The 23,886-nt window shown below is 42.0% G+C and overlaps 2 protein-coding genes and 1 pseudogene across 2 annotated transcripts; 2 read left to right on the top strand and 1 right to left on the bottom strand.

Moving 5' to 3' along the window:
- Positions 1–2,068: 2,068 nt before the first annotated feature.
- On the top strand, positions 2,069–2,998 carry LOC121473158 (olfactory receptor 1L8-like). The gene has a single exon (XM_041725190.1). The coding sequence runs from the start codon at positions 2,069–2,071 to the stop codon at positions 2,996–2,998; it is 930 nt and encodes a 309-aa protein (XP_041581124.1).
- A 3,849-nt stretch (positions 2,999–6,847) lies between these two features.
- LOC121474098 lies at positions 6,848–7,315 on the bottom strand (annotated as a pseudogene).
- Positions 7,316–9,678: 2,363 nt separating this feature from the next.
- On the top strand, positions 9,679–10,626 carry LOC121474129 (olfactory receptor 1L8-like). Its single transcript, XM_041726962.1, has one exon. It carries the CDS (start codon positions 9,682–9,684, stop codon positions 10,624–10,626), a length of 945 nt encoding a protein of 314 aa, XP_041582896.1. The 5' UTR covers positions 9,679–9,681.
- The last annotated feature ends 13,260 nt before the right edge of the window (positions 10,627–23,886 follow it).

Here is a 23,886-nt window from a genome sequence, read left to right as displayed (position 1 = left end):
CCTCGTTTACCCTCATCGTTAGGACTTCTAGTTTGGATTGCATCTCATTCAATTGATTTTTAATTTCTGCCTGATTGGATCTAAATCCTGCAGTCATGAAGCCTCTTGAGTCCTTTATGCTTTTTTCTAGAGCCACCAGTAGGTTTATAATAGTGCTTCTAAATTGGCTTTCTGACATTGAATTGTAATCCTAATTTTGTAACTCTGTGGGAGAGAGGACTGTTTCTGATTCTTTCTTTTGAGGTGAGGTTTTCCTTCTAGGTATTTTGCTCAGTGCAGAGTGGCCAAAAACAAGTTGTATTCAGAAAAGGAGAAAAAGAGAGGAGAGAAAGAAGGAAAGAAAAGTGAAAAAGAAACAAGAAAAAGGGAAGAAAAAAGAAAAAAGAGAAGAAAAAGAGAAGGAAAAAGAAAGAAAGAAAAGGGTGGGGGAAGCAAACAGAAATCAAAAAGCAAAACAAAACAAAAACAAAAACAAAGTAAAAAACAGACAAACAAACAAACAAAAAACACGGGGGAGTATCTTCTGTTTCTGTATATTTTAAGTCCCTTGACTTCCCTTTGGAATTTGTCCGTCTAGTTGGTTTTCTGGGGGAGGGGCCTGTTGTGCTGATTTTCAGGTGTTAGCACTTGGGGGAGCTGCTCTGCCCCCTGCCTGGTGCAGGGCTCAGTGGGGGTTGTTCACCCCGTGAGGCTCCGGGAGGAAGCCACAGTGGTGGGGCCAGCTCTGGAGCCCTGGAGTCAGCTCCCGCAGTAAATCCGGGGCTCTCCGTCTGCAGGGCCGGGGGCTCTGGGGCGGGGCCGCTGATCTGCTCAGCTCCGGGCAGGAGCGTCCTCGCTGTCCTGGGCCCTCCCGGCCTCTGCCTGTCCCGGGGGAGGCCGGATCCTGGGCTGTGTCCCGGCGCCCTGTGCTCCGGAGCCTGCACTGTTGGATTCCCGCTCCCGCCCTGCAGCCCCCTCCGCGGAGCCGCCGCCCGAGCCCCTCCGAGCTGCTCCGGGCCCCGCCGTGCGCGCTGCAGCCCTTAGGGAGCTCGGCGCACTCTCCCGGGCGCAGGTGCCTGTTAGTGTCCCAGGGAGCCCGAGGGCATCCCCGCCTTTCTGGGGATCCTGCTCCAATTCCCCGGGAGGCCTTTCCGCGGGGCAGGTTGGTGCAGCTCCTGCTCCTCCGGGACGGGGCTCTCCTGTCCTGGGGACACTCGCCCAGGCCTCAGCCCGGCTCCTCGCGGGGCCCTCCCCCTTGGAGGCCTTTTGTTTCTTTATTTCGTTTTCCCCGTCTTCCTACCTTGATAGAAGCGCGAAATCTTCTCTCTGCAGCATTCCAGCTGTTCTCTCTTTAAATCTTAGGCCGAATTCGTCGATTTTCAGGATGATTTGAAGGTTATCAATGTAATTTGGTGGGGACAGGTGACTTGGGGACCCTACTCTTCAGCCATCTTGCCCCTCCTCCCCCAAATACACAATTTCTGACAAGGAGATTCAAAGATAAATCTTAGCATGACATAACTGAAAAATTGTTTTTATATAGACAGAGAAAAATGAAACCATGTAGTCTAAATTAAATTCTCCACCCTTCCTTTGGCAGTCTCTATCCCTTTATGTAGTTTATTTTTCATTAAGAATGTAGAACTTTTTGATGATGGATAGATAGATAGATCCTCATTAGAATGCATATTTCACAAAGCCAGGCTTGTCTCTCCCTTTTTCACAGTGGTGTCCCTACTCCCAGAAGAGTATTTTTTACAAAGTTGGTAACCAATAAACAACTATTGTTAAGATTTAATATTAAACTGAATTAATTAAACTCTGTTTCTGAAGGAAAATTATTCCCCAAGTTCATACTATCAACACCAGAAACATGTAAAGTCTGAAAGCTCAGAGAGAGGGGTAGGGGGTGGCAGGATCAAGCACCACAAAGTTGACAAGGTGCCCACATGATAGCTACTCATGAGTTTAAGGGAGGGAGGTAAAGGTATGAAGACACATTGTTATGGGCTTGTTTGTGATTACACTTATGGAAGAAATGTGTGTTCATCAACTGGTAAGATCTTCTCTGTTTCTGTTGGCTTTTGACATGGAGAAAGCCAACCAAGCCAGCAGTGTCTCTGAGTTCATTCTCCTGGGACTCTCCTCCCAGCCTGAGGACCAGAAGCCACTCTTTATCCTCTTCCTCACCATGTACCTGATCACCATAATAGGGAACCTACTCATCATCCTGGCCATCCATTCTGATCCCCAGCTCCAGACCCCCATGTATTTCTTCTTGAGTTTCCTGTCCTTCACTGATATTTGCTTTACAACAACTGTTGTCCCCAGGATGCTAGTGAACTTCCTTTCTAAGAAGACCATCTCCTATGCTGGGTGTCTGACACAGATGTATTTCATTTATGCTCTGGGCAACACCGACAGCTGCCTTCTGGCAGTCATGGCCTTTGACCGCTATGTGGCTATCTGTGACCCCTTCCACTACGTCACCACCATGAACCGCCGCTGCTGTGTCCTGCTGGTGGCCTTTTCCTGCTCACTTCCCCACTTCCACTCACTCGTACACACACTGCTACTGAACAGTCTCACCTTCTGTGACTCCAATGTCATCCACCACTTCCTCTGTGACCTCAGTCCCTTGATGAAATTGTCCTGTTCCTCCACATTTGTCAATGAAGTTGTGATAATATCAGAGGGTTCTGTTGTTTTGGTGACTCCATTTCTGTGCATCACTCTCTCTTATGTACGAATTCTCATCACAGTTCTTATGATCCCTTCAGCTGCTGGGAAACGCAAAGCCTTCTCCACCTGTGGCTCTCACCTCACCGTGGTCATACTCTTTTATGGAAGCATCTTCTATGTCTATTTACAGCCCCTGTCCACCTACAGTGCCAGGGACCACATAGCAACAATTGCCTACACAGTTCTTTCCTCCATGCTAAACCCTTTTATCTACAGCCTGAGAAACAAAGACCTGAAACAAGGCCTAAGGAAGCTGATGGGCAGGCGGAAGTCCTAGCCAGAATCTCTGGGAACATGCTCATGAGGGTCTCTGCTCCTCTGGACCCTGTTTCCCCTGGACAGTAGGTATAATTCATATGTGTCATGCTTGTTGAATGGTATCCATTTCTTTACATTTGCAACCATCAACAATTGAAACAATTATGATTCAGTAATAGGCTCAAGATCTACCAAGTTCCTAGATTCCATTTCCACATATCTACCTCTCTCTTTCTTCTTTTTCTTCTCCAGAAAACCACATCTTTTTCTTTCCCTCTAAGTGCTATTGAAACCTCTGCTTTTCACAAAAATTTCTGGTACTAATTCATACCTGTTCAATTACTTTGATCCCCTTAGTATTCTTCATACGTTAATAAACTTCTATAATCAGTTTTGCTAGCTTTTTGAAAGTCTTTAAAGTAGTTTAGGATGAGAAGAGAGGCAGAAATAGAGAGATTGGGAGTTTCCTAAATTTGAAACTTCCACCAAAGCAAATAATGTGTCTGGCCTGTCAGTTTATACAGAGATCATGCCTCTTCCTTCTTCTCTATTGCTGACAGCAGGATTATCCAGGTTTCTGTGATGAACACAAGCCCAACTCTTAGCCTTGATTAGCTAAGTGAATTAGTAGTTCAGCACACCACTGATCAGGGAAGAATGCAGGGGCCAGAGTTGCCTCTGGGTCCTTATTCAGGTATAAGATGAATCAGTTCTGAGGATGCAACTTACAGCATGGTGACTACAGTTAATAAGACTGTATTTTATATCTGCAAGTTACTAAGAAAGTAGATTTTTAAAGTTCTCATCACTTTAAAAGGAATAGAAATCACGGCCACATGACTAGTAAGAGGAGAAGGAGACAGGACTCAAATCCAGGGCTTTCCGTCTTTGTCGTGCTGCTCTAAGATGTAGATTAAAATTGAACACTTAAGCTGGAGGTTAAGTAAAAAGACACATATGTATTGTGTGAGACATTGATTTACATTGAGGGCAACAACAGAATGTGTTTCATTTCCTACACATTGTAATGGATGATGTTCACCATGATACACAATATTCTCTGTGTAAAAACCCAAAGGCAATTTTCTATCTGGTTTAGTGCCAGGAATAGTCATTATCCTCATTCTTCAGATAAAAACCCAGATATACAGAGGCTGAGTAACTTGGTTTTTGTTGTTCTTTTTTTGCATTTGATAAGGCTAGTATTTTATATTTTTTATCATTTTCCCTTTAAATTATTATCATCTAGTTCAATTCTTTAAAAAAAATATTTTATTTATTTATAAGAGACAGGCAGAGGGAGAAGCAGGCTCCATGCAGGGAGCCTGATGTGGGACTCGATCCCGGGACTCCAGGATCATGCCCTAGTCCGAAGGCAGGCACTAAACGACTGAGCCACCCAGGGATCCCCCTATCTAGTTCAATTCTTACAAAGTTTAATTAAGTCAATTTTGTACTCGCCATCTATTTTTTTCTTTTCTAAATTTTTTATTAGTTTCAGAGGTAGAATTCAATGATTCATCAGTTGCATATAACACTCAGGGCTTATTGAATCAAGTGCCCTCCTTAATGTCCATTACCCACTTATCCCTTCCCCTCACCCGCCTCCCCTCTAGCAACACTTAGTTTGTTTCCTAGAGTTCAGTATCTCTTAAGGTTTACTTCCTTCCCAATTTTTGTCTTATTTTGTTTCTTTGTTCTTTTTTTCCCTCTTTTTTTCTTTTTTATCAGTTTAAGTGTAGAATTTAGTGATTCATCAGTTGGATATAATACCCAGTGTTCATTAAATCAAGTGCCTCCCTAGCCCATTACCCAATTATCCCATCCTTCCACCTACTTCCTTCCAGCAACCCTCAGTTTGTTTCCTAGATTTATGAGTTTCCTATGGTTTGCATCCCTGTTTTCATCTTATTTTATTTTCCTTTCCATTTGTCTATGTTCATCTGTTTTGCTTCTTAAATTCCACATATGAGTGAAATCATATAGTATTTATCTTTCTCTGACTGACTTATTTTGCTTAGCATAATACCCTCTAGTTCCATCCATGTCATGGCAAGTGACAAGATTTAATTCTTTCTGATGGTTGAGTAATATTCCATTGCATATATTTACCACTTCTTCTTTATTGATTCATCATCAATGGACATCTGGGTTCTTTCCACATTTTGGTAATTGGGGACATTGCTGCTATAAATACTGGGGTGCATATGCCCCTTCATATCACCATATTTGTGTCTTTAAATATCTAGTAGTGCAATTGTTGGGTTGTAGGGTAGTTGAATTTTTAACTTTGTGAGGAACCTCTATAGTGTAAATTCTTAAAAGCAACTAACTTACTGGCAAGGCCACAATGCTCTAAATATCTTCTTTCCTTATCACTAACCTTCAAAGAATTTTCTGAGCCTAACTGTGAAAGACCAACACTATTTTTCCAAAGCCCCTTTACTAAACATGACAACAATCACTGCCATACCCTGTGCTTTAAATATACATAAACTAACATTAAGCTAATCCCATGTAGAAAAAAGGCTAGTCTAGATGCCTGCCAAGATACTGAAACACACCGCACACCACTGATGTACCCTCACTGAATCCCTTGAAAACTGCAACCTCCCCAGTTCTAGAATACACCAAGGTCCACACCTGTTTCCCCAAACATAAAAATATTCACCAACATAATATTTGTTCACCCTTGATAACCCAGAGTTGGGAATACTTACACACCTTTGAGATGTTTTGCTGAAGTTATGAAGTTTTAGGATGAGTCCCATAATCAAAACAGGAAGCCTCAGGGCTCTCCTATCCCCTGGGGTCAGCCCTACTATGTGTCATCCCCAGTCGCTTGCTCTGCTTAGAGCAATCACAGGACCAGCTCCCTTGAGAAGTCATCACACCACAACTCCTTCAACCTAACAAGGGCCCCCGAGGCCAGCAAACCAGAGCTCAGACTCAGGAGACACTGCCTGGGCTTTCACAATCAGGAGGGTCTTTGTCCCCTGAGTCAGGGCATCTTTGCCTTCTGAGATGGGGAGCTGAGAAAGCAGCAGCATGCTGGGAACCAGACATTAGAGGTTGGAGGCCAGGGAGGGGAAATATGCTATCCCTTTAAAGTAGCATATCAGCTTCCTGCCTTTCCTATTCATCTCCTTGTTCATCAACCAAGATTGTCATGGGAGAAACGTGAGGGGGTTGTGCTTGGCTGAGAGGAAGATTGGCAGCCGAGTAGCAAATGTGCACAGATCAGCTTCTGGAGACGTGGGGGAAGGTAAAAGGAGCATCTGGATCCGGAGGTGAGCTTCAGTAAGTTGGTCACCTGCTTGACATTGGTCAAGCTTGTGCTTGACCAATGTCACTTACTCTTTCCTCCCTGAGAGTTTCAAATATTTCATGGATTAGGCAGTCATGGGGTCCAACTAAAACCTCCACGCAGCTTTTGGTTTTCAGTCCAATCCAATTTGACCTCTAGATAGTCTACACTGTGGGATTTGGTGGAAGCAAAACACCATCAGTTGAAAAGAAAAATTTTTAAAGATTTATTTATTTATTTATTTTTATTATATATATATAGAGAGAGAGAGAGGCAAAGACACAAGAGGTGGGAGAAGCAAGCTCCATGCCGGGACCCCAACGTGGGATCCCGGAACTCCGAGATCGTGCCCTGGGCCAAAGGCAGGTGCCGAACCACTGAGCCACCCAGGGATCCCCCAAGAAAATAAATTTTTTTAAAAAAAACTATTGTTTTCTTCCATCTGCCCCATCCCAGTTTGTGCTCTCTCTCTCTCTCTCAAATAAATACATAAATACATAAATAAAATCTTTTTTATGGTGAAAAATTTTATATTTAGATTTATAGCTGGCTGGACTTAGTTTAGATGATCCCAATTTTGTTGGCAACATCCAAAGCATCATAGTCAGGAGCCAGTCGAACATAGGCTTTCTTCTCTCCATCAGGCCTGATCAAAGTGTTGACCTTGGCCACATCAATGTCATAGAGCTTCTTCACAGCCTGTTTGATCTGGTGCTTATTGGCTTTGACATCCACAATGAACACAAGTGTGTTGTTGTCTTCTATTTTCTTCATGGCTGACTCAGTAGTTAGGGGGAACTTGATGGCATAGTGATCAAACTTGTTTCTCCTGGGGACGCTCTTTCGAGAATATTTGGGCTGCCTTCGGAGATGCAGGGTTTTGGGTCGTCAGAATGTAGGTGATGTGAGGATCTTCTTTTTCTTGTGACTGTGCACACCTTTCAGCACTGCTTTCTTAGCGTTCAAAGCCTTCGCTTTGGCTTCGGCTTTGGGAGGAGCAGGGGCTTCCTTCTTTGCCTTCGGCACCATCTTCGTGAAAGGGCCATAAATAAAATCTTAAAATTCAAACAAACACATGCCTGTGATCCCTCATCATGGGATTCATGAAGTGCTTAGCACAAGCTTCACACGTAGTAGGATTTTAGTAACATTGGTTATTGTTATTAACTTTAACTACAGGTTTGTTCAAATCACTCAATGCATACGCAAATAATCCTTCTGTTAGATCTTGCAAAATCATGAGACTAGTCTGACATCTTGGCAGGGAGGGGTGTATTTTAAGCAGGTGAGTTGACTGATTTTGAGGACAACCACTAATATCAGATAAGGGAAGGTGACACTGAGTCTGATGATGATCAAGTGTTTCTCTTGAGTTGGGATGCCTAAGTGGCTCAGTCAGTTAAGCGTTTGACTCTTGATTTATCATGATCTCAGGGTTGAGAGATTGCAGTCTGAAGTTGGGCTCCATGATGTGCCAGAAACCTGCATAAGATATTCTCTCCTCCTATCCTTCTTCTCCTTTCTCCTCTCTTTCTCAAAAAAAATAAGTTTCTCTTGAGTATTCACATATGTTTGTCTCTCTGCTGAGTGCTTTAGATGCATTTCTCACTAAATCCTCACAAGAACAAGGATATTTCTATCCAATATTATACATGGTAAAATTTAGGTTTAAAGATATTTAGTAATTTACAATTAAAATGTAAGCATACTTCTATCATTTACTGTCTTAGCAAATTCCAAATATGCAAAAACAGTATTATGAAGTGTAACCACTATTATATACATGACATCATTTGTTAATGCAATTACAGCATTGCTTTATAAATTAATTAATATATTAATATTTCAATGTTCAATGAGTTAATATAGAATAAAAATTGTAATGTCTGAAAATTCCAATGTGAAAAGACCATTGAAAAGGTGTGAAAGATTATGGTGCTTCTGAAAAAATTATTTCAAACATTTTGGAGATACACCTATGTCCATTGTAGAGCTTTTTATGGTAATAAGGAATAGATAAATAACCAATGTCTGAAAATACTTGAAAATCTCAAAATAGAAAAAGGAAATCTCTATTAATGAGGTATGGATAAATATGCTGACCATTTAAAAATTAATTTAAAACACTTGGCTTGGGACGCCTGTGTGGCTCAGTGGTTGGGCATCTGTCTTCGGCTCAGGAGGTCCAGATAGAGTCCCACATTGGGCTCCTGAATAGAGACTGCTACTCCCTCTGCCTGTGTCTCTACCTTTTTTTTCTCTCTGTCTCTCATGAATAAATAAAATAAAATAAAATAAAATAAAATAAAATAAATAAAACACTTGGCTTATATAATATCTCTCACTGAAGAGCTTTTTGTGGTATCAACAAAAAAAATTAGAGGCCGCTTTGATGTCCATCACTAGGTAACTGGATATGATTGAAAAAAAGCATACATATGTACATAAATTCTTAATATATAAAAAATTAATGTTTTCATAGGTATTGTTGCATCCACATGACTGATGAATTATAAAGCATGAGTTGAATACTCAATAATGGGTACCCATCCTATACAAATGTGATTTAGGACAAAATATTAAAGAAAGAAAAATTAATTTAGAGAAAAACAGGCATGTGCCCAGACCAGTGATGACAGCATGACATGGGCTAAGGAAGAGGAATCCCTTATCCTGCACCCAAAGGAGAAAAAGCTCACTTTTTCTGAAAGTGAAACAGGTTCACTGAAACAGGTTCAACGTTCCCCTTAGATTTTCCCTGTTTATATTTTGGCAAACTCATCCCTCATCCATCTCTATCCCTTTTACACTGTTTTATGTTGTTTGTCAATGATCTGACTCCCCATCTAGGACAGGAGCTACATAATGACAAGGATTTGCCTGTTTGTATTGCTAAATCTCTAGCAAGGGAACAGTGCTTCCATGGAATAGGAATTAATGAACTAGAATCGGTGAGGTCCATCTCTGATAGTTTCTTTTTAAAAAAAAAGATTTTATTTATTTATTCATGATAGACACAGAGAGAGAGAGGCAGAGACAAAGGCAGAGGGAGAAGCAGGCTCCATGCAGGGAGCCCGACGCGGGACTCCAGGATCATGCCCTGGGCGGACGACAGGCACTAAACCGCTGAGCCACCCAGGGATACCCCATCTCTGATAGTTTCTAAAGGAAAACTCTTCTTCTGCCCCTCCAACCTTCACTATAAGGCCTTGTGATGCCATGGATTTGGGAAAGGAAGTTGGGAAAGGAAGGCCACATCAAGGACCATGAGATTGACAAGCTGTCCCTGCACAGCAGCTAATTGTGACCAAACAGAGAAAACAAAGACTAGCTGGGTTCTGGACTTGGAGAAAGGTAAATAACAAAACTTCATTTATATAACTAGGCCCAAGCCAATGGCAAGGGTCAACCAAACCAGCAGTGTCTCTGAGTTCATTCTCCTGGGACTCTCCTCCCAGCCTGAGGACCAGAAGCCACTCTTTATCCTCTTCCTCACCATGTACCTGATCACCATAATAGGGAACCTACTCATCATCCTGGCCATCCATTCTGATCCCCAGCTCCAGACCCCCATGTATTTCTTCTTGAGTTTCCTGTCCTTCACTGATATTTGCTTTACAACAACTGTTGTCCCCAGGATGCTAGTGAACTTCCTTTCTAAGAAGACCATCTCCTATGCTGGGTGTCTGACACAGATGTATTTCATTTATGCTCTGGGCAACACCGACAGCTGCCTTCTGGCAGTCATGGCCTTTGACCGCTATGTGGCTATCTGTGACCCCTTCCACTACGTCACCACCATGAACCGCCGCTGCTGTGTCCTGCTGGTGGCCTTTTCCTGCTCACTTCCCCACTTCCACTCACTCGTACACACACTGCTACTGAACAGTCTCACCTTCTGTGACTCCAATGTCATCCACCACTTCCTCTGTGACCTCAGTCCCTTGATGAAATTGTCCTGTTCCTCCACATTTGTCAATGAAGTTGTGATAATATCAGAGGGTTCTGTTGTTTTGGTGACTCCATTTCTGTGCATCACTCTCTCTTATGTACGAATTCTCATCACAGTTCTTAAGATCCCTTCAGCTGCTGGGAAACGCAAAGCCTTCTCCACCTGTGGCTCTCACCTCACCGTGGTCATACTCTTTTATGGAAGCATCTTCTATGTCTATTTACAGCCCCTGTCCACCTACAGTGCCAGGGACCACATAGCAACAATTGTCTACACAGTTCTTTCCTCCATGCTAAACCCTTTTATCTACAGCCTGAGAAACAAAGACCTGAAACAGGGCCTAAGGAAGCTGATGGGCAGGTGGAATTCTCAAGCAACACCCTCTTGACAAACTCACAAGTGAAATCTGCTCCACTGGAATCTGGTCCCTACTAGACCTTGGTGAACAATCGAACGGTTGGAGGTTAGCTTTTTTAACCTAAGTGAGACAAGCCTATTGTCGGTGCTCACATCTATTGATGTCAGCTGACCAATTGTCCCTGACTCTGCTGAAATCATCAAGTTTCTCCTCACTATTCCTCCACTTTTCCACAAAGATTCATCATGTTCTTATCTTCCAAATACTGCTTTAAACTAATCATATTCTGACAATATATCCTGAACAAATTGATCTCCATTTATTAAGACTTACCCTTTAAAACCCTTCACATTTCAGTATATTGCTGAAAACAGCGGTTGAATACTTTGACAAACATTTTAGGAGGAAAAGAATGGAAGGAGAGGGGCAAAGTGAGGAAAAGAGTTACATTTTAGCTACTTTTCTTATTATGAGTATTTTTTATAATTCCTTAATATTCTCTTTCATAAAACCTTTTATTGCTTAAAAATTAAGTTTTTGCCTTTTCTCTCATGTTTCTATTCTTGATTGTTTCTCTGTGGCTTTATTTCTTTTAATTGCCTCTTATTTATTTACTATACAATTTAAAAATGGTAATGGTCAGAAATAACAAGAACCAAGATGATTACATGAAAGTTATCTATTTCACAATGGGGACGTTGGAACCTTTCTTTCTCCCATCTATCCCTAAAGCTAGGTGTTTAGAAATATGTGATTTAATATTTTATTCTAGAAACTTCCACTTTTAGGATTCTAACCTATGGAAATGCTACCATAAAATATATTGGATATTGAAATATATTTTTCAGTGATTTCCAGTTTATGACAGGTAAAAATTGGCAACAACCTAAAACCCTATTAATAAAGAATGGGGAAATTATGTGTAAGAATACGCAGCAACTTGAAAGAATCAAATGGATGTCTATTCTTTGAAAGCCATTAGGTAAAAAACTTAAGATATGTAACAAGTATGAAAGTATGAATTCATTATGTTTTTAAAGATTACATAAATATATATGTGGGTATAGTCAATGCAGTAAGAATGTAATGCAGTAGGGGACAGAGAGGGAGAGGATTTCCAATTAACATACATTTATAATCTCTTATTTGTTTAAATAAGTATGTACAGTACATGGAATGTAAGCCCATTAATAAATCAGATGACTAATATAATGGTGAGAGAATTTCTTTGTAAGTCAAAAGAGGAGAAACTTTCTATTTACATGCATATCTAAAACACGTCATTATTTGGCTCTTTCACTTGAATGATAATTTGATAGTATATAGCATTCTAGGTGCCAAAACTTGTGAAAGTTTAAAGATATATTGGCCTTGTCCTACTGCATCAAGTGTTTTCAGTGAGAAACAAGAGGTCAATGTAATTTGTGTTCCTTTGTGACCTCCTCCCCAACCACAGTCTATAGATACCCTACACCGAACTTGGCCAGGTTGCCACCGTGTAGGTTATAGGAGAGAGAACGCTGATTCTACCCACTTTACTCCAGGCCTGTGCACAGGAACCTGGTCATTGTCCTTGGACATTGACAGGCCCATTTTAAAATTTAAATGAAGATGAAAATGCCCTAAAATAGCCAAGACAATCTTAAAGAAAAATCACTAAGTTGGAGAAAACACATTACCAAATTTTAAGACTAAAAAATTAATATAGCATAGTATTTTATAAGAATACTTGACGGGATGAGCACTGGGTGTTATTCCGTATGTTGGTAAATTGAACACCAATAAAAAATAAATTTATTATTAAAATTTTTTTAAAAAGAATGCATTAATAGATCAAGGTAACAGAATGGAGAACACAGAAATAAATCCTTAGTTATATAATCAATTGATTTTTGGAAAGTGTCAATGCAATTTAGTGGAGAAAGGAAGACCCATTCAATAAATTATGCTGGGACAACCAGATATGCACATAGTAGCTCACAGACTTAAATGTGAGGACTAGATTATGGGAGGGAGGGGCAATATGGCTGAAAGGTAGGGTCCCCAGGTCACCTGTCCCCACCAAATTACATAGATAACTTTCAAATCATCCTGAAAATCCACGAATTCAGCCTAAGATTTAAAGAGAGAACAGCTGGAATGCTACAGTGAGATTTCGGGCTTCTATCAAGGTAGGAGGACGGGGAAAAAGAAATAAAGAAACAAAAGGCCCCCAAGGGGGAGGGGCCCCGTGAGGAGCCGGGCTTAGGCCGGGGCGAGTGTCCCCAGGACAGGAGAGCCCCGTCCCGGAGGAGCAGGAGCTGCACCAACCTTCCCGGGCGGAAAGGGGCCCGCAGGGAGGTGGAGCAGGACCCAGGAGGGCGGGGATGCCCTCGGGCTCCCTGGGACACTAACAGGCACCTGCGCCGCGGGGAGATGCGCCGAGCTCCCTAAGGGCTGCAGCGCTCGGCGGGACCCGGAGCAGCTCGGAGGGGCTCGGGCAGCGGCTCCGCGGAGGGGGCTGCGGGGCGGGAGCGAATGCAACAGCGCAGGCGCCGGAGCACAGGGCGCCGGGGACACAGCCCAGGATCTGCCTCCCCCCGGGACAGGCAGAGGCCGGGAGGGCCCAGGACAGCAAGGACGCTCCTGCCTGGAGCTGAGCAGATCAGCGGCCCCACCCCGGAGCCTCCAGGTCCTGCAGACGGAGAGCCCCGGAGTTACTGCGGGGGCAGACTCCAGGGCTCCAGAGCTGGCGCCCCCACTGCCATTGTTCCTCCTGGGGCCTCACGGGGTGAACAACCCCCACTGAGCCGTGCACCAAGCAGGGGCAGAGCAGCTCCCCCAAGTGCTAACACCTGAGAATCAGCACAGCAGGCCCCTCCCCCAGAAGACCAGCTAGACGGACCAGTTCCAGGGGAAGTCAAGGGACTTAAAGTATACAGAATCAGAAGATACTCCCCGTGTTTTTTGTTTTGGATTTTTTTTCTTTTTGATTCCTGATTGCTTCCCCACCCCCTTTTTTTCACCTTTCTATTTCTTTCTCTTTTTCTTCTCTTTTTTCATTTTTTTCTTCCCTTTTTCTTTTTTCTTTTTCTCTTTTATTTCCTTCTCTCTCTCTCTTTTTCTCCTTTTCCCAATACAACTTGTTTTTGGCCACTCTGCACTGAGCAAAATGACTAGAAGGAAAACCTCACCTCAAAAGAAAGAATCAGAAACAGTCCTCTCTCCCACAGAGTTACAAAATCTGAATTACAATTCAATGTCAGAAAGCCAATTCAGAAGCACTATTATAAACCTACTGGTGGCTCTAGAAAAAAGCATAAAGGACTCAAGAGGCTTCATGACTGCAGGATTTAGATCCAATCAGGCAGAAATTAAAAATCAATTGAATGAGATGCAATCCAAACTAGAAGTCCTAACGAGGAGGGTTAACGAGGTGGAAGAATGAGTGAGTGACATAGAAGACAAGTTGATGGCAAAGAGAGAAACTGAGGAAAAAAGAGACAATTGAAAGACCATAAAGACAGATTAAGGGAAATAAACGATAGCCTGAGGAAGAAAAACCTACGTTTAATTGGGGTTCCCGAGGGCGCCGAAAGGGACAGAGGGCCAGAATATGTATTTGAACAAATCATAGCTGAAAACTTTCCTAATCTGGGAAGGGAAACAGGCATTCAGATCCAGGAAATAGAGAGATTCCCCCGCCCCTAAAATCAATAAAAACCGTTCAACACCTGGACACTTAATAGTGAAGCTTGCAAATTCCAAAGATAAAGAGAAGATCCTTAAAGCAGCAAGAGACAAGAAATCCCTGACTTTGATGGGGAGGAGTATGAGGGTAACAGCAGACCTCTCCACAGAGACCTGGCAGGCCAGAAAGGGCTGGCAGGATATATTCGGGGTCCTAAATGAGAAGAACATGCAACCAAGAATACTTTAACCAGCAAGGCTCTCATTCAAAATGGAAGGAGAGATAAAGAGCTTCCAAGAGAGGCAGGAACTGAAAGAATATGTGACCTCCAAAGCAGCTCTGCAAGAAATTTTAAGGGGGACTCTTAAATTCCCCCTTTAAGAAGAAGTTCAGTGGAACAATCGACAAAAACAAGGACTGAATAGATATCATGATGACACTAAACTCATACCTTTCAATAGTAACTCTGAACGTGAACAGGCTTAATGACCCCATCAAAAGGCGCAGGGTGTCAGACTGGATAAAAAAGCAGGACCTATCTATTTGCTGTCTACAAGAGACTCATTATAGACAGAAGGACACCTACAACCTGAAAATAAAAGGTTGGAGAACCATTGGCCATTCAAATGGTCCTCAAAAGAAAGCAGGGGTAGCCATCCTTATATCAGATAAACTAAAATTTACCCCGAAGACTGTAGTGAGAGATGAACAGGGACACTATATCATACTTAAAGGATCTATCCAACATGGGACTTAACAATCCTCAACATATGTGCCCCGAATGTGAGAGCTGCCAAATATATAAATCAATTAATAACCAAAGTGAAGAAATACTTAGATAATAATACACTTATACTTGGTGATTTCAATCTAGCTCTTTGTACCCTCGATAGGTCTTCTAAGCACAACATCTCCAATGAAACGAGAGCTTTAAATGAACACTGGACCAGATGGATTTCACAGATATCTATAGAACTTTACATCCAAACTCAATTGAATACACATTCTTCTCAAGTGCACATGGAACTTTCTCCAGAAGAGACGACATACTGGGTCACAAATCAGGTCTGAACCGATACCAAAAGATTGGGATCGTCCCCTGTATATTCTCAGACCATAATGCCTTGATATTAGCACTAAATCACAACAAGAAGTTTGGAAGGACTTCAAACACGTGGAGGTTAAGGACCATCCGCTAAAAGATGAAAGGGCCAACCAGGAAATTAAGGAAGAATTAAAAACATTCATGGAAACTAATGAGAATGAAGATACAACCGTTCAAAAATCTTTGGGATTCAGCAAAAGCAGTCCTGAGGGGGGAAATACATTGCAATACAAGCATCCATTCAAAAACTGGAAGGAACTCAAATACAAAAGCTAACCTTACACATAAAGGAGCTAGAGAAAAAACAGCAGATGGACCCTACGTCCAGCAGAAGAAGAGAGTTAATTAAAATTTGAGCAGAACTCAATGAAATCGAGACCAGAAAAAATGTGGAACAGATCAACAGAACCAGGAGCTGGTTCTTTGAAAGAATTCATAAGATAGATAAACCATTAGCCAGCCTTATTAAAAAGAAGAGGGAGAAGACTCAAATTAATAAAATCATGAATGAGAGAGGAGAGATCACTACCAACACCAAGGAAATACAAACGATTTTAAAAACATATTATGAACTATTATGAACAGCTATACACCAATAAATTAGGCAATCCAGAAGAAATGGACACATTCCTGGAAAGCCACAAACTACCAAAACTGGAACAGGAAGAAATAGAAAACCTGAACAGGCCAATAACCAGAGAGGATATTGAAGCAGTCATCAAAAACCTCCCAAGACACAAGAGTCCAGGGCCAGATGGCTTCCCAGGGGAATTCTATCAAACGTTTAAGGAAGAAATCATACCTATTCTACTAAAGCTGTTTGGAAAGATAGAAAGAGATGGAGTACTTCCAAATTCGTTCAATGAGGCCAGCATCAACTTAATTCCAAAGCCAGACAAAGACCCCACCAGAAAGGAGAATTACAGACCAATATCCCTGATGAACATGGATGCAAAAAGTATCTCAACAAGATACTAGCCAATAGGATCCAAAAACACATTAAGAAAATTATTCACCATGACCAAGTAGGATTTATCCCCGGGACACAAGGCTGGTTCAACACTCGTAAAACAATCAGTGTGATTCATCATATCAGCAAGAGAAAAACCAAGAACCATATGATCCTCTCAATAGATGCAGAGAAAGCATTTGACAAAATACAGCATCCATTCCTGATCAAAACTTTCAGAGTGTAGGGATAGACGGACTTTCCTTGACATCTTAAAAGCCATCTATGAAAGCCCACAGCAAATATCATTCTCAATGGAGAAGCACTGGGAGCCTCTCCCCTAAGATGAGGAACAAGACAGGGATGTCCACTCTCACCACTGCTATTCAACATAGTTCTGGAAGTCCTCGCCTCAGCAGTCAGACAACAAAAAGACATTAAAGGCATTCAAATTGGCGAAGAAGAAGTCAAACTCTCCCTCTTCTCTGATGACATGATACTCTACATAGAAAACCCAAAAGCCTCCACCCCAAGATTGCTAGAACTCATACAGCAATTTAGTAGCGTGGCAGGATACAAAATCAATGCCCAGAAATCAATGGCATTTCTATACACTAACAATGAGACTGAAGAAAGAGAAATTAAGGAGTCAATCCCATTTACAATTGAACCCAAAAGCATAAGATACCTAGGAATAAACCTAACCAAACAGGTAAAGGATCTACACTCTAAAAACTATGGGACACTTCTGAAAAAAATTGAGGAAGACACAAAGAGATGTAAAAATATTCCATGCTCATGGATTGGCAGAATTAATATTGTGAAAATGTCAATGTTACCCAGGGTAATTTACATGTTTAATGCAATCCCTATCAAAATACCATGGACTTTCTTCAGAGAGTTAGAACAAATTATTTTCAGATTTGTGTGGAATCAGAAGATACCCCGAATAGCCAGGGGAATTTTAAAAAAGAAAACCATAGCTGGGGGCATCACAATGCCAGATTTCAGGCTGTACTACAAAGCTGTGGTCATCAAGATAGTGTGGTACTGGCACAAAAACAGACACATAGATCAATGGAACAGAATAGCGAATCCAGAAGTGGACCCTCAACTTTATGGTCAACTAATATTCGATAAAGGAGGAAAGACTATCCACTGGAAGAAAGACAGTCTCTTCAATAAATGGTGCTGGGAAAATTGGACATCCACATGCAGAAGAATGAAACTAGACTACTCTTGCACCATACACAAAGATAAACTCAAAATGGATGAAAGATCTAAATGTGAGACACGATTCCATCAAAATCCTAGAGGAGAACACAGGCAACTCCCTTTTTGAACTCGGCCACAGTAACTTCTTGCAAGATACATCCAGGAAGGCAAAAGAAACAAAAGCAAACATGAACTATTGGGACTTCATCAAGATAAGAAGCTTTTGCACAGCAAAGGATACAGTCGACAAAACTAAAAGACAACCTACAGAATGGGAGAAGACATTTGCAAATGACGTATCAGATAAAGGGCTAGTGTCCAAGATCTATAAAGAACTTATTAAACTCAACACCAAAGAAACAAACAATCCAATCATGAAATGGGCAAAAGACATGCACAGAAATCTCACAGAGGAAGACATGGACATGGCCAACATGCACATGAGAAAAATGCTCTGCATCACTTGCCATCAGGGAAATACAAATCAAAACCACAATGAGATACCACCTCACACCAGTGAGAATGGGGAAAATTAACAAGGCAGGAAACCAGAAATGTTGGAGAGGATGTGGAGAAAGGGGAACCCTCTTCCACTGTTGGTGGGAATGTGAACTGGTGCAGCCACTCTGGAAAACTGTGTGGAGGTTCCTCAAAGAGTTAAAAATAGACCTGCCCTACGACCCAGCAATTGCACTGTTGGGGATTTACCCCAAAGATTCAGATGCAATGAAACGTCGGGACACCTGCACCCCGATGTTTCTATCAGCAATGGCCACAATAGCCAAACTGTGGAAGGAGCCTCGGTGTCCATCGAAAGATGAATGGATAAAGAAGATGTGGTTTATGTATACAATGGAATATTACTCAACCATTAGAAACGACAAGTACCCAGTATTTGCTTCAACATGGATGGAACTGTAGGGTATTATGCTGAGTGAAGTAAGTCAATCAGAGAAGGACAAACAGTGTATGTTCTCATTCATTTGGGGAATATAAATAATAGTGAAAGGGAATATAATGGAAGGGAGAAGAAATGTGTGGGAAATATCAGAAAGGGAGACAGAACGTAAAGACTCCTAACTCTGGGAAACGAACTAGGGGTGGTGGAAGGGGAGGAGGGGGGGGGGGTGGGGGTGAATGGGTGACGGGCACTGAGGGGGACTTGACGGGATGAGCACTGGGTGTTATTTTGTATGTTGGTAAATTGAACACCAATAAAAAATTAATTTTCAAAAAAATTAATAAATTTAAATATTAAAGAAAATAAATGTGAGGACTAAAAGTATAAAAAAATTTTAAACCAAAAATATTATAAAATTGTATTGACATGAGTAAAGATTTCTTAGTCAAGAAACAAAATGGCTAACCACAAAAGAAAAATTATTGAGTGAATTTCACCAAATTAAAAACTTCTGCTCATCAAAAGTCATATTAAGAAGTGAAAATGGAAAAAATATTCACACCACATATATCTGAGAAAAGACATACTCAAAATATATAAACCTATACAAATCAAAAATTGAAAGTATGTAATCTAATTTTTATTTTTTAAAGGTTTTATTTATTTATTTGAGAATGAGAGAGAGAGAAAATGCAAGCAGAGGGAGCAGCAGACAGAAGTAGAGGGAAAAGCAGAGTCTGCACTGAGCAGAGAGCCCTACGTGGGGCTCGATCTTAGGACCCCAGGAACATGACTTGACCCCAAAGCATACACTTAACTAAGTTACCCAGGCACCCCCAATCTAATTTTTTAAGGTGGACAAAAATTTAAAAATAAATAAAACAAGATATAATCAGAGAAGGAGACAAACTATAATAGACTCTTAACCAGAGGAAACAAACTGAGGGTTGCTGGATGGGAGGTGGGGGGTGGGGTAACAGGGTGATGGCCATTAAGAAGGGCACATAATGTAATGAGCAATGAGTATGTATATAATACAACTGATGACTTACTGAACTGTACCTCTGAAACCAATAATACACTATATGTTGATTAATTGAATTTAAATTTTTTGAAAGTAGAAGAAATTTGAGCAGACACCTTGCAAAATAAGATATTCGAATGGCCAATATTGCATGTGAAAGGCACTCAACATCATTAATTATCAGGGAAATGTAAATTAAAGTAACAATGTGATACCACTGAACACTCAATAGAATGACTACAATAAGAAGAAAATACAACATTTTTGTAGGATTTAAAGCAACTGAAACTCTCATATATTGATGGTGGAAATATGAAATTCTGTAATTATTTTGGAAAACAGTTTGGCAATTCGTAATAAAATTAAACATACAGCAACCATGTGTCTATAAAAAATCTTGTACAAAATATTCACAGGAGATTTATTCATAATAGAACAAACTAAAAACAACGCCAACGTTCATCAACAGGAATTAGGTAAACAAATCATCAGTAAAAGGCTATATACACTTAGGATTTGCATTATTTTACTGTATATAAATTATACCTCAATCTTTTAAAAAAATTTTTATTTATTTATTCATGAGAGAACAAGAGAGAGAGGCAGAGACACAGGCAGAGGGAGACGCAAGCTCCATGTAGGAGCCCAATGCGGGACTGGATCCTTGGACTCCAGGATCACACCCTGGGCTGAAGGTGGTGCTAAACCACTGAGCCACCCAGGCTGCCCTATACCTCACTCTTTTTTTTTTCCCTATACCTCACTCTTAAAAGAAGTTGAGTGACCTGGAGATAATGAGCAAACGCTTTGGGACTATCAGTACTGATGTACAGTATAGATTAATACCAGGCAAATGTGTGCTTCATCTGAAAATAAGGGACAGTATAAGATTTCCAAAGATTTCCATATCTTTGGAAATTTGAGAAGGTGCAGAGGTGGGAATGAGAAGATTAGGGATGATGCTTGCTATCACGTCACAAAAATTATCTCCACCTCCCAAAATGTCTGTGTCTTGTGAATCCAACTGACTTGAGTCTAAGACATCTGCATGTCCAGACAGAAGGAGGCGTTGCTGCTCAGAATCCTACTTACAGAGGGGGAGGGGCAAGATGGCTGAAGAGTAGGGTCCCCAAGTCACCTGTCCCCACCAAATTACCTAGATAACCTTCAAATCATCCTGAAACCTACGAATTTGGTCTGAAATGTAAAGAGAAAACAGCTGGAATGCTACAGTGAGAAGAGTTTATGCTTCTATCAAGGTAGGAAGATGGAAAAAAATATAAAGACACAGAAAGCCTCCAAGGGGAGGGGCCCCGCGAGGAGCCGGGCTGAGGCTGGGGCGAGTGTCCCCAGGACAGGAGAGCCCCGTCCCGGAGAAGCAGGAGCTGCACCAACCTTCCCGCGGAAATGGGCTCGCAGGGAGCTGGAGCAGGACCCAGGAGAGCGGGGGTGCCCTCGGGCTCCTAGGGACACTAACAGGCACCTGCGCCCCGGGAGAGCGCGCCGAGCTCTCTAAGGGCTGCAGCGCGCACGGCGGGACCCGGAGCAGCTCGGAGGGGCTCGGGCAGCGGCTCCGCGGAGGGGGCTGCGGGGCGGGAGCGCGAATCCAACAGCGCAGGCCCCGGAGCACAGGGCACCGGGACACAGCCCAGGATCCGGCCTCCCCCGGGACAGGCAGAGGCCGGGAGGGCCCAGGACAGCGAGGACGCTCCTGCCCCGAGCTGAGCAGATCAGCGGCCCCGCCCAGGAGCCTCCAGGCCCTGCAGACGGAGAGCCCGGGAGTTACTGCGGGGGTTGACTCTAGGGCTGCAGAGCTGACGCCGCCACTGCGGTTGTTCCTCCTGCGGCCTCACAGGGTGAACAACCCCCACTGAGTCCTGCACCAGGCAGGGGCAGAGCAGCTCCCCCAAGTGCTAACACCTGAGACTCACCACAGAAGGCCCCGCTTCCAGAAGACCAGCTAGACGGACCAGTTCCAGGGGAAGTCAAGGGACTTAAAGTATACAGAATCAGAAGATACTCCCCTGTGTTTTTTGTTTTTGTTTTTTTTTCTTTTTGATTTCTGATAGCTTTCCCCACCCCTTTTTTTCACCTTTCTTTCTTTTTCTTTCTCTTTTTCTTCTCTTTTTTCGTTTTTTTCTTACTTTTTTCTTTTTTCTTTTTCTCTTTTCTTTCTTTCTTTCTCTCTCTTTTTCTCCTTTTCCCAATACAACTTGTTTTTGGCCACTCTGCACTGAGAAAAATGACTAGAAGGAAAACCTCACCACAAAAGAAAGAATCAGAAACAGTCCTCTCTCCCACAGAGTTACAAAATCTGGATTACAATTCAATGTGAGAAAGCCAATTCAGAAGCACTATTATACAGCTACTGGTGGCTCTAGAAAAAAGCATAAAGGACTCAAGAGACTTCATGACTGCAGAATTTAGATCTAATCAGGCAGAAATTAAAAATCAATTGAATGAGATGCAATCCAAACTAGAAGTGCTAACGACGAGGGTTAACGAGGTGGAAGAACAAGTGAGTGACATGGAAGATGAGTTGATGGCAAAGAGGGAAACTGAGGAAAAAGGAGATAAACACAGGAAACAACAGATTTGCAGAGTGAAAGAGGAATCCTCTTGCACTATTGGTGGGAATGCAAACAGGTGGAGCCACTCTGGAAAATAATATGGAATTTTCTCAAATAGTTAAAAATAGAACTACCTTATTGAACTAGTACATATTTAGCCCAGGGATACCAATGCAGTGATTTAAAGGGGTACAGGCACCCCAATGTTTATAGCAGCATTATCAACAATAGCCAAACTTTGTAAAGAGCCCAGATGTCCATTGAAGATGAATGGATAAAGAGGAGGTGGTGTGTGTATGTTTGTGTGTGTGTGTGTGTGTGTGTGTGTGTGTGTATAATGAAGTATTTTTCAGCCATCAAAAAGAATGAAATCTCGCCCTTGCAACAATGTGGATGGATCTTGAGAGTATTATGCTAAGTGAAATAAGTCAGTCAGAGAAAGACAAATCCCATATGATTTCACTCCTATGTAGAATTTAACAAAACAGATTGACATAGGGGAAGGGAGAGAGAGAGAGAGAGAGAGAGAGAGAGAGAGAGAGAGAGAGAGAGAAACCATAAAAGACTCTTAATGGTAGAGAATAAACTGAAGGTTAATAAAGAGGTAGGTGGGAGATGAGCTAAATGGGTGATGGGTATTAAAGAGATCACTTGTTATGGTGAGCACTGTATGTTGTTTGTAAGTAATGAACCACTGAATTCTGCTCTGGAAGCCAATATTGCACTGTATGTTTACTAACTAGAATTTAAATAAAAATTTGTAAAGGGGAACCTGGGTGGGTCAGTCTGTTTCTCTTGCCTTCATGGATATCTTCCAAGAAGTGTCCGATCTTGGTTTCTTTTTTTTTAATTTTTCATTGTTTTTCTGGTTTATGTTGCCAACATATACCATAACTCCCAGTGCTCATCCCACCAAGTGCCCCCATCAGTGCCCATCACCCAGTCACCCCAACCCCCCGCCCACTTCACCTTCCACTACCCCTTGTTCATTTCCCAGAGTTAGTGTCTCTCATGTTTTGTCAACCTCACTAATATTTTCACTCATTTTCTCTCCTTTCCCTTTATTCCCTTTCACTAATTTTTATATGCCCCAAATGAATGAGACCATATAATGTTTGTCCTTTTCCGATTGACTTATTTCACTCAGCATAATACCCTCCAGGTCCCTCCACGTTGAAGCAAATAGTGGGTATTTGTTATTTCTAATGGCTGAGTAATATTCCATTGTATACATAAACCACATCTTCTTTATCCATTCATCTTTCAATGGACACTGAGGCTCCTTCCACAGTTTGGCTATTGTGGACATTGCTGCTATAAACATCGGGGTGCAGGTGTCCCAGCCATTCATTGCATCTGTATCTTTGGGGTAGGGCAGCCCCGGTGGCGCAGCGGTTTAGCGCCACCTGCAGCCTATGGCGTGATCCTGGAGACCCTGGATCAAGTCCCACGTCAGGCTCTCTGTACGATGCCTGCTTCTCCCTCTGCCTCTTTCTGTCTCTATGAATAAATGCAAAATCTAAAAGAAAAAAAAGCAGCTGAGGAGAGGCCCAAATAATGCATCTTTGGGGTAAATCCCCAACAGTGCAATTGCTGGGTCGTAGGGCAGGTCTATTTTTAACTCTTTGAGGAACCTCCACACAGTTTTCCAGAGTGATTGCACCAGTTCACATTCCCACCAACAGTGCAAGAGGGTTCTCCTTTTTCCACATCCTCTCCAAAATTGGTTGTTTCCTGTCTTGTTAATTTTCCCCATTCATACTGGTGTGAGGTGGTATCTTATTGTGCTTTTGATTTGTATTTCCCTGATGGCAAGGGATGTAGAGCATTTTTTCATATGCTTGTTGGCCATGTGT

This window comes from Vulpes lagopus, chromosome 12 (assembly GCF_018345385.1).
Source record: "Vulpes lagopus strain Blue_001 chromosome 12, ASM1834538v1, whole genome shotgun sequence".
NCBI classification, from domain to species: domain Eukaryota; kingdom Metazoa; phylum Chordata; class Mammalia; order Carnivora; family Canidae; genus Vulpes; species Vulpes lagopus.
The sequence above is the reverse complement of the archived record's forward strand: the minus strand, read 5'-3'. Positions and strand labels throughout refer to the sequence as shown.

Bases quoted from the DNA above. Each gene is read 5' to 3' on its own strand.
- LOC121473158 (XM_041725190.1), top strand. From the start codon at position 2,069: ATGGAGAAAGCCAACCAAGCCAGCAGTGTCTCTGAGTTCATTCTCCTG.
- LOC121474129 (XM_041726962.1), top strand. From the start codon at position 9,682: ATGGCAAGGGTCAACCAAACCAGCAGTGTCTCTGAGTTCATTCTCCTG.